Source organism: Apus apus, chromosome 6 (assembly GCF_020740795.1).
Source record: "Apus apus isolate bApuApu2 chromosome 6, bApuApu2.pri.cur, whole genome shotgun sequence".
NCBI lineage: Eukaryota > Metazoa > Chordata > Aves > Apodiformes > Apodidae > Apus > Apus apus.
The window spans coordinates 22,641,234-22,653,260 of NC_067287.1; the positions used below are offsets into that span (position 1 = coordinate 22,641,234).

At 37.9% G+C, this 12,027-nt stretch overlaps 1 protein-coding gene across 1 annotated transcript in view; it reads right to left on the reverse strand.

The window, feature by feature from the left end:
* Window positions 1-12,027, reverse strand: part of CHN1 (chimerin 1) — a 97,092-nt gene that overhangs the window by 42,893 nt on the left and 42,172 nt on the right. Inside the window, exon 6 of the mRNA XM_051623179.1 lies at window positions 5,993-6,281. Coding sequence (XP_051479139.1) covers window positions 5,993-6,281 — 289 coding nt within the window. The remainder of the gene's footprint in view (window positions 1-5,992; window positions 6,282-12,027) is intronic.

Genomic DNA, 12,027 nt, shown 5'->3' on the forward strand with positions numbered 1-12,027 from the left:
AGAAAAGAATTTTCTTTGTGCTGATGACTGCACACTGGACAGTGTGTGCAACTAGCTCTACTTTGAGTCTTAATAAACATAGTTTATTAAATTAAAAACATATGTGCTTATGAAAAGACATCATAACCAATGGCAGTCTTACTTCAAACTCTATGTGCCATATATGATGACAGGTTTGGCACTAGATCCCTACCACCATAAATGCTAATGCACAGAAGGGGAAGATGAGGAAGGCTGAGGCTGGGGCAATCTCTGCAGGGTATGACGTTGCTGATATGCTGGAGCAGCTACCTAAAAAGTAGGCTTGTCTTTCATCCTGCTAGGAACTTTTTTGGTACTGAGAAAACTGTCTGTGCTTTGAAGTCTCTGCTGAAAGATGGGCTAAACCTAGAAGAAATAAATAGAAGATTTTGCCTTCCACAGAGTGATGTTTTATTTATAGATTACGTTAAACTTACAGGGTGATTGTCATGGACACCTGCACAGGGACTGGAAAGGAACATTTGTGAGAAACGAGTTGACAATCTCCTCAAGTTAACCCACGGGATTCTTCAGTGCTTGGTCTCCTGTGTCTTTAAATGTACTTTAAGGTAAACATTTACTAGTTGCACTTTAAACAAACATTGTTTTGTTGCTACCCTTGTTATAGCTATGGCTTATCTACAGTTTTATACATTACACACCCATATTTTCTCATCAAATTAAGTTAATTCAAGTACATAGAAATATTTCAAACAACTTGCAGCATCGAGATTGCTTCACTCTCAAAGCACACTTTCCTCCCTGATTAAGAACGTTTTCTTTTCAGTTCCTATCAGGTCCAGCACTGGCATTGCTGGGCACCAAACAGTTGTTCTAAGCTGTCTTCCTCCATCACAGACCTTGCTAAGGGGGCTTATGCTTCTACAATAGTCTATTGTAACTTCCTTGGCTACATTTTCTAATGTCCTTTCACAGAAGATGAAATAAGCCTTGGAGAAGGAATATTTTAAGCAGATCTTACTTAGATTTGACTAAGAAAAGTAAAAAAGCAGTAGTGTCATTAATGAAAGTATCAGTGTCAGTTCAAGGTTGGAAAGTAAGACTGGTGCCTCTGCAAACACCCATACGACCTTCCATTTTGTATGTGGAGGTTGTATATTGCAATTAACTTTGCAATCTGGATTATCTTTGGAGGCAGGCTTAAAAAGCAGGTTTCCTACTACAATGAGGCAGATTTACATTTCCAGATCTCCTTGCACTGGGTTGCAGAAAATCAGCCTTCATCATTGTGGAGGAAAAAATGGTGTTATCACTAAGGTAATTAAAAATAGAACAAGAGAGAACTTTTGTCGGGTGACAAACGTCTCCATTCTTTCCATCTGTTGGAACTGAACTGAGTGTAGTACAGTCTAGAAGATGTCTTGAATTGATTTGCAGCCACTGATGTTTCTTGAAGAAACAGCACTTTATCACTGAAGTAAAGATGAATAAATGTGATTCAGTTGCTATCTTAGCTAACCTCCACATCTCCTTCTGAAAGATGGGATAACTCAGAACTAGTAATTTCATTCTCTTGTAACAAATTTTAAATCTTTACTAAATCATTCATACAACTTCTTACATTAATATCTCAAAAGCATGTCAATATGAAAAAAATGTTTTGCAGAGCTTTCAAAAAGGATTTTGATATAGGTATCAAGGTATTTATTAATTTCTGAGAGCTACCATTTTTATAAGGTATTTAACTGAGTCAGGTCATCTGCTCCAAGCCCATAATTACCTTTGAGAGTGGAAAATGTTCAGAGCTCCATCAGTATTCAAAGCACGAGAGGAACAGTAAATCTTGTAATACTGGGTATTATTTCCACTTCCACACTAGGCCATACAGACTGAATCCACATGGGAAGCCCTTTTCAAATGAATCTTACTCCTCTCTTAACACACAGACCACGACAGCTAGACAATTGAGTCCTGAACAATCTGCAGACTGCTTTGGGAACCAGAATTACCTTTTTAGCACAAGCACCTACAATAACTATTCAGAGCATTCAAGCACGACAAGCACGCTCCTGTTTTCAATCTCCGCTTCCCCAGCTGTCTCTATTTATTAATTCTTTCATAGGTTATGAAAAATCATAAATCATTAACCAGAAATTTTAATTTTATTTTGGAGTAGATATACTTGTACACGGTAAGCTGTAAAATTCCTTCTCATTATCAGTGAAGCACATGCTGCGCAGTTGATTATTTTCTCATGCTTTTCCTATTAAAAACTGAATCTTAAATCACACCACAATATGGTCTCTTGCAGGATTCAGTACGTAGGAGTATTGTGATTTGTGTCCTACAATCCTCATCTAATGATTGCATAATTTTTGTCTTTTCATCTTTTACGGTCTTTAAATCCTTCCCCTTTTCTAAGGCTCAGTTTTAATGTATCGCATAGGAGAAGTCACCCACCACACAGAGAATTCTCCTACTATAAATTAATTGCTGAAAAGAGTGGGGAACAAGTTAAGCATTATTAGTGTATGTTGGGAGGCATCTGGCACTAATCTGGTGTTTCCTGGTATTGCCCCACCTCAAATTCAAGGCTAGGTGAAGTGCTCTTTAATATTTCATTCTCAAGTTTGAGGTGTTCTCTCTGGCTGCCCAATTTCCTTCACACAGGAGGAACAGTCACAGGCAAACTTTAGATCTGAACAGCCTCAGAGCCTGCAAATCTGGGAATGTACTTTAGGTCAGGATGACCAGTGTTCAAGACCCAGTCTTCTTCCTCCCTTTACAGAGGAGGAAGCATGCAGTGTAGGGAGAAGCTGAGTGACCTCAGTATAAAACTGATAAAGATGCATTAATTGCCAAATACTTTACCCTGCAGAATTTCTTATCCTCACCATGGGGCTAATGTGTTGCAGCACAGATTTTGCTGTTTGGGTTATAAAACAATGTTTTTTTCTTGTTGGATTTTGGACAGTTTTCTTCGTGAGAGCTGTCAGTATTGATTCAGTGATATTCTCTTTATATTGGACAACAGGTATTGCTCTGCCATCCTTCTCACCAAAGAGAAAGAAAAACCACTTGACCTATTCAGAAAAGTCCTATAGGCAAGTTTCCTTATATCATGGTTGAACCATTCTTAATAACATAAATACTATGCTATTAATAATTGAATTAATTTCAATAAGAAGTCGAAGCCTATACAGAAAGGATAAAATTACCTTCTGAGCACTTCAGTAGAGGATATGTGTATTTTTCTTATTGTATTATTATTTTACCAGAGAAAGTTTGTAAACCAGCAGAGAGACTGGGTCTTCTGTTTAAGTGGAGACATAATCTCTCCACTGTTCCTTGTGCTAGAGTTCTAAATTTTCATAGTAGGTAGGCTTTAAAAAAAAAGCCAGAGAAATATTTCCTGTCATGCAGGACTGATGCTTTAAATGGAACTTATTTGTTAAACAAGTAACATTATTTCAAATTTTAAAATATAAAAATAATGACCAGATATGATTCAGTTACCCATCTGTGCAGTCCTCCAGCCAGTCAGCTACATTCACCCCACAGAACCTGAAACAGTTCTCCCAGGCTGTCAAGGTGACAGTTTCAGTGGGTGTGCAAGCAGTCGAATCCCCCAGACAGCAATGGCAGACACTTGGGAAAAACCCTCCAAGGTTTCCTCTCCTCACCACTCCTGTATTGCACATGGCCACCACCCCCTATGCAACATTGGTCAAAGCTACCACCTTATCCCTCCCCCTTCCCATGCTCCCCATGTCCTGTGATTTACAGGCGAGAGAGAAAGGATTTGGCAAGCTTTAGCTGGACACCGAGGCTTGTTCCAAATGCTGAGGTTGCTGCTGGGATCAGGTGTTGGTCATGGGGTTGAATACCTTATTCCCCTTGGATATTTGCTAGGTGAAGTGACACTGAGGATAGTGTCCTCTTTCAGAAAAGGCCCTGAGAGGTGTAAAAGCAGCAAAGAAGTCACCCACTTGCCACTCCACAGTAAAACAATCACTCTGTGACTTGCCCACATAGCCACAGGTAGTAATTTCAACAGGATAGTTACTTGAAAATTAAACTGAAATCTCCACATTTAACTGTCCTGTGATGTCTGTGTGCCTCATTGTGTCCAAATCAACATGGTTCCAAGATAAATAAAGAGGAAAGGCTCATAAGCTGGGCTTCAGGCCAATAAAACACCATTGCTGTTGGACTATGTTGCAGGTGAAGCCACTGTAGTTGCTTTGGACTTCCAGACAAATGGGGTGGGATCTTGCAATCATACAACTAACCTCATTAAAGGTTTTTCACCAAAAATAATAAATTTTTACTAGTTCTTGATCTATTTAATGAAAAATGTTTCAAAACAATAGGCATACCTTGTTGATGAGCCTGACATAACATATGCAATCTATGGAAAAAATGGCATTCTTCAATAATAATAATTGAAATCCCTTAACTATGCAAACTTCACCAGTCTAAAAAAATATTGTGGCAGAACAGAGTTCTGTTGTAACCTGAAAGTTGCTAAATGCAGGAAGAGTTAACTTTACCAAAGAAACGCAAAACAGTGACTTCCACAACTCTCACAGAAGATTTTTACCCAGGCTTTGCATTATAATGAACTCTTTATGATAATATGCAAAAAATCCTTTTGAAACAGCACACTGCAAGTCAGCGGCTGTCAGGAATCGTAACTGATAACTCACGTCTCTACTACTGGTACCTAGTAGGCAAGAAATTGGATATTTAATGTGGTCAGCTAGCATCAATATCCCCACAGTATTTCTTTTGTCAAAATCATCTGATAACAGTGAAGATTCTTTAAGCTGAGTGCTTAATCTCTCAACAAATTCAGTGCAGGATGACAGACTCTACTGGAGGATTTGAAGGACCAAAACTATGAGCCTCCTCTCTCTGTGAACAATGTATGGAGCTTAGTTTCACTAAAATAGTCATGCATGTTGGAAATTGTCAGGGAGACCTTTTCTTCCCTCAACAAAAACTGAAATCACAAACATATTTCTGATTGGAAAGACAAACAGATGATCCCAACTAAGGTTAGCATTTCTTCTGTGGGCTATAAGAATATTGGATACACCAAATGTTATTCTGAAGTTTGTGAAATAGGGGAGCATATCAGAATATAATACATGCATTAACACCTACACATATATAAAACTACACTTTAAAAAGACTTTCATATGTCAGCTTTTCAATAAGCAAAGTATTTAGTGTAATACAAGAGAATTTACAATATGTTCTCTTTTTAAGTTTAGTCTCTGTCACACAAATGAAGTTTCAGGCAGCTGCTTTTTCTGCCTGATATGTTCCCAACCTCCTTTAGTATGTCTGTTTTCACTGGTTCTAAGATTTCTTTGTTGCTCATTTTTCTTTTAGAATCCAGGACACAGTTCTCAGCTGATACTGCAAGTCTCTGAAGAGAGCAATCCCTCTTCATAAGTCTGGCTGAGGCCAAAAATAGCCCTGTCAGCTTCTGACAAGCTGAACTTAGCCAAGTGAAATGCTCTAACATTTTATCATCTTAATGAACAGTCTTACTTATAATGTGGATAACTTTACTGTCATTGTATGCAGCCTGATTAATAGATTATGGAATGTATCTGTTTGGGAAATACTGAATATACTAAGAAATTTAAATTTTGACCAAAGGGCAATTATCTTAGATTCTGTAAATAACTTTAAGATTAAATGTTCTTAGCCAATCTGAAATAAGGGTTTGCTTAATGGTAACATCTATGACTCTGAAAATACCTCACAGTGATAAATAACTAACATTCAAATAATAGAAATTTGCAATATACAAAAATTATCCTTAAAACCCCAATAACCAATTTAAATATTACTATTAATGTAATACTGGAAATAAATATGTAGACTAAATATCTACAGATACCTTTATAACTTTATAGTGGAGGGGTGAGGGAAGTTTAAAAGTACAAAATAAAAAGTCTAACAGGAAAAAGAGCGTGGGTTAACAATTGCTTACCCTCTTTTCTGCTACCTCATCCTCTCCTGTAGACTCTTTGCCATCATGTTCATCTCTCAGGGTTGGCATATGGTTTTTGTGTGCTGGCTCTCTGTTTAAAGTTGTATATCCTATGTGTTCATAAATTGGATTTATTGTCATCTTGGCAATGTATTCAGCTGCCTTCGTTTCAATATAAAGAGTAATCAATCCATCTGTCACGAGGTCATGGATGGACTCAAAACGTTTCTCCCCAACAAAGTGCTTTCCATCGTAGTAGAGTCTGAAGTTTCTGGTTTGACTTCCAAATCTGCCTCAATGAAATGGGAAAGGTTTTTTTATAAATAACAGTAAGCAGAACAAAGAAGAGTAAACAAGCCTTTGCAAACAATAAAAAACACTTCATCACTTAAAGCTATGACTATGCTCTGTCTGCTCCAGATAAGGATGAAAAACTCAGCTACTACTTAGCAAAGATAGGAAGGAGAGATCAACAACAACTGCAGATAGATGGCCAAAACAGCAACTGTCCCAGAAGGAGCTGTTTGTTCTCAGATTCTTTTAGCCTCTCCATTATCCCATGGAAAAACTGAAAATTACTTCACACGCTTTATGGCTTTTTTTAGTACTTTACTACTGCACCACTGTGGTCAATTTGCTTGACTCTGATATGAAGAGCTCTCATAATAGAGTCCTCTATGACAGCTGATCCATACAGAGTTTTGATGCTGCCTCAGCCCCCTGTGCCCTGCTTGCTTGCAGGAAGGGGCCACGCAGGGTTCAGCTGAGCTTCAGTGCCAACAACTACATTGAAGCAGAACTGCTGCCAGAACTGGAGCAGCCCAGGACGAAATGGCACAAGGGCAAACATTCTTTATTCCTGGCCAAAGGACAAGGACTAACTCTTCAAGCTTTGTACAAAAGTCCTTCTGTGTTATGTTTGTTGAGTCCTAAGCTTCAAGCAAATCTTTGTAATATACTGGATATATAAGGCATAAGGCATCTGATGCTACCAATTCTGCAGCTGGGAAGGATTGGATTTTGATACAGCCTCTTAGCAACCATAAAAATGGCAACTTTACCTGAATATTAGCATATTTCAAAAACTGTACTTTGAACCTGCAACAATTTTCTGCTTGAAAGCACTCTACACATGCAAAAACATAGCCATGTTTGCACTTGGCAACAACCAATGCATTTCCTGCAGAGAAGATGGAAGTAGGAAGCTGCTTTCACAAGTTATTCCTTGGTCAGACAATAGCAATGGTGGCTGCTCAGAGTACTGGACCCCCTTGCGAGGTCAGAGCTGCCAAGTAAGTACTAAAAACTAAACTTGAAAGGATGGATTAATTTCATTTCATAATCAAATGCTTCACAGGAGATGTTAAGGGACAAAGTAAATGCTGGTGCCTTGCAGAAGTGGCTACTTTTCAGTGGGGTCTTGCCAAACAGGGGAAAGCATCATTTCAGATCTTGCCTCAGAACTAAAATTGTCCTCTTCTTGCAAATATGGGCAAACCCACTTTTTTCTGTACATTTTTTTTTCTTGTGTTCTCAATCAAAATATCAAACCTTCCCATCCCTTATCAATAATCTGACAGTAACTGTAACTTCAGGAGCTGCTATTTTTACACATGGCTCAAATGTGAGGGGGCCCTGAGGAATTTGCTTCCTGCTCACTAAGAAGAGAGAACATGATGTATAGGGAACTACCTGGGCATTTTACTGGAAATAGATTGGTACTTCTATGCACATTTTTATGCCACACAAACTAAAAGTTCACTGAATCAAACTGAAAAGAAAGAATTCAGAAAATGAAAGATATAAATTTCTACCTGATACTGATTTCATTACAAGATGCAATTCTGTGTGAACAGATGTCATTCAGAAAGCAGAAAGATAACAGCAGAAGGGGTAGGAATGTGTTCAGGCTCATTCTTCAAAGCATCTTTCTACTGAATGTAGTGTGTAGCAAACAGGTTTTGACCACGAGACGTACTCCTGGCATACCCTTCACTGCTGGAGAAGTCAACATGAGCCAAGAGTGCTCAGCACTTTGCAGTGCCAAAGTGAGCAACCTTCACAGTCTTCTGCTCAAGTCAGTGGCAATAATGCACATGGAGCACACACAAGTACTGTGATTTTAAAATTTAACAGGAGAACGGAGTAAGTCTGATGGTGAAGAATAATGGGCTTTAAATGACAACACACAATAGAGTTATTTTTATTTAGAGATGTAGCAGGTGAACTGCTGCTCTAATCAGTAACATATGCTGTAACAGTACTTACAGCAGAGCTCTAAACAAGCTGAAGGTCACTTATTGCTCTTAGCTTTCTAGAAGAGAAAGTATTACACTAATCTTATCAGGAGAAGAGAAGGCACAGAAAAGCTTCTCAGGGCCTATTACCAAGTAAACATGGCATCTTGATTTTAGTAACATCCTTCAGAGTCTAAAACAAAGTTCTGAAGATCAAGATGACCAAGGAATAGGATTCCTAAAAAGTACATAATCTTTATCCCACTACTCCTGACCTACATTTCAGCACAGGAATATCTCATAGACAATGTCCCACAGTTTTAATTCTTTAACAGCCTCCCTTGCCTAAACTCATCTCTCCTGTAAACAGGATGAAACTTCCTCCTGTATGGATCTGGGGAACAGCACATAAATTTCTTTTAGCATGTGTGGCTTTCTAAAGGTACATACAACTTTCTCAGTTTAAAATACATTAGGATTATTTAACAGTTACCACTTAAAGGTATTCAGATAAACAAATTGCTCTGCATCAGTGTCATAACCTTTTGGAAAAGGTGGTTGCATATCGGCTGCAAGAGGTAACATGAATGGTTTGCCTTAAACTGATTTCCCATTTGTTTCAAATCAAACTTTTTTTCTCTTTATTAATTTTCTATTGGATATGCTGTGGGGAGATATATATATATTTTTAAACAAAATCCTATTAGCAACAGGGAGGGAAAAAAATCTTCCAAATCCTCACAATTCAATGAAACATCAATCTCTTACAAAGACTGTACCATCAATAATGTGTCTCAGAATACTGGCTGTTTTTTCTTTCAAACTCATTTAAATTTCTTTCTGACCACACAATGAAACTATTTTGATCAAATTACAACATAAATGCAAAAATACACATTCAACTGCAAATGATCAATTAAAACGTAACTGTCAGTCCTTTCAGTCTTACTTAATACTATGGTTTATATTTTTCCACTGGTAAGAATATTTCCTTATGTTTACTTTCTGTAACATTATGCAGTCTAGTTAATTATGCATCACTGTGGCAACTATGTAGAGCCAAGATTTGATATTTCAACTTCCTGATGGTCTCTTCCTAGAGGCAAGCACTAGTACCAGCTGTTTTGTATATAAGAAGTAGAAAGCAGGACACAGATAATATATGTTCTCTTTTGATTTAGACAGGGGAACATTAGATGTTTTTCCAAGAAAAAGAAATAGACCTCTGACACTTCAAACAGCCTCCTTGTGTCCATTGTGCATTTGTTTGCAAGCAGCAGGACTACAGATAAAAGACTTTTTTATTCCAAGTTGTCTGAAAAGCAATCATTCTGTCTGGTCCCTTTGGTTGCCAGTGGGGCAGAGTGGGTAACAACGTGGGAAAATGGATTAAATGGTAGAGCAAACGTGGCCAGTAATAAAAGACTGAGAAGTTGAATGAGGTATCATAACATGAGAGACAGTCTTCAGACTCAGTCACCTACTCTCTATGCAGCATTCACTGGTGAAACAAAAGGAAGAATTGAAGGACCAAGAACTCATCTGCACTTTCTTACCATCTAAGCAGGATTTTACACTCCACATGCAGAACTCTACAGTAGCTGTTCACATCTTTCACAGACTATTTTATGATGAGAAGTCAAAGGCATTATTTAGAATGTGTAGCTGTAACCAGACCACAAAGTTAACAGCCCTCAGGGCTACTTGTGTCCTCATTACTTTTAAGCAGCTTCACATACAGAGCTGGGAAATCTTCAGTTCTGCACATGTGCCTGAAGGTCACTCAAGCTTAATCTTCCATTGGAGAAAAAGTGTCTTAACATGCTTTGTGGCTAGAAGGTAGAAGTCTCACCTAGAATTAGGTGACAGAATTTCATTTCTAACTTCTGAAAACTCTCAACCATACTTAAAGTGACCAGTCTTGACCAGACTAGAGTTGTCTCTTTCACATGTGAAGCCACAGAAATATAAGCAGTCCTGCAATCAGGAACATCTCCTAACCATGCTGTGTTCATGTGAAAGAAAACAAATTATTCCACAGATCCTCTTTTGGCCCATTTCCTTGTCAAAGAAACACAAGCTTTGCACGCAGCCAAAACCTCTCTTACAGAATTATCCCTGAAGGTCTCCAACTCCGGAGAGCAGCTTATTCTTGGTGTTGTTTTATTATTTATTGGCAACAACATTTCTGAGGATGGCCAGGGAATTGTGGAACTTGCCATCTTCCCAGAGTACCTGCTTGACAAATAGCATCATCTTCCAAACCTTAGCAGTAGTTTAGAAGAACACAATATGCATAAATTAAATCACATGCATTAGTGACTGAAACTAAGAGATGTATTTTATACAAGTTGAGACAAAAATTTCACATTGTCTGATGTGGCTGGGAAAGGTGACAGAGTAGTGTCATTATCAACAGTGTTCCTGTGCCATTTGGAAGGGCGGTATTGGCTGGTGGACTGTTGCTTGATGAACATTAATTAGTTATAAAGTTATCCCTAAAAGCTGATCAGAATGACATGCTGGCTGAATGCATGATAGTTTAGTTTATCATGGAAAAAGTGTGGCATCCTTCCCAAATGAAAATAAATCCCAGAGCTGGAACTGCAACATGTCTACCCCTTGCCAACATGGACACAACCTTGAACTCACTGTCTCACCGAGATCAAGTAAAAGAATTTAGGGCTGGTGCTGTGTCAGTGACAGCCTCTCAGCAGTCTCACTCTGTTGAGACTGAAGTCTGTTGTAACAGTCTACATATAACATGTTCATTTTAGGTCATTCATATATGACATTGTTTTTTTCTGATAAATTTAGAAGCAGAACAACATCAGATCTGTAACAGAAACTGCAATCACGCATAGTATGGAGGGAGACCCACTATAGTATAATGGTCAAACAAGCTCAGTTCTGTTTCATTTTCAGCAGCTTTTCCTACAAGGGTTTAAGTTACTCATGACTGATACATTTCTTTTTTTGTTTCTACAGGTTCTCACAGTAAAAGCTACTTGCTCTCAATTTATCTAAGACAAAATGCTATTTTAATTCAGCATATCAAGGAAATCTAGTTTAAGACATCAAGTAAAAACCCAAAGAAAAGTCCTTATCATAAAATAGCTTTGCAAGTGCAAAAGGTTTTTTTGAGAGCAAAGTGGAGAAACATTGTTTTTGTTGTTGTTGTCCCTGTTTGGTTTTGGCTGTTTTCTGTGGTTTTTTGGGATTTATTTGTTTTAATGTGCACTCTACAGATTGATGTTCAGGGTGTCAAAATTTATATTTAAAAAAAATCCCCACTAAAATTTCTCTTAGATTAAAAATAACTATAGCTAAGATTTCTGTTCCAGAGAGATTCTGTCAAATCTGATTTGCCTTAAACTGCTGTTAATCCCAACTTGACAAGGCAGGCTTACTTAACTTACTTAAAGCTATTACACAATTTGCTGCTTAAGTTGTTTTCTCAGTGTATTCTACCTTTGATCTTCTAGTAATCACTCATCACTTTTTCATGAACAGTGAGATTGACTGATATACTCACCCTGCTCTCTGAAATGGTTTTTCCTCAAAGCTGCGTTCCTTACCAATAAACCAGCATAACAAAGCAAAACAAAATGGCTCCTGCAGATGCAATATGCACTATTAGAATTTTTGTAGCTACTAACAGCTCATCAATAAAGATCTTTCATATTATTAAATTCAGTTTCCCTAGAATACAATTTCTTCCTTCCTGCAAATGCAGCAGGAGGTGGGCAGATCTCAATTTGTTACTGAAACTGTTGGAGTCAATTTATTCATCTCAAG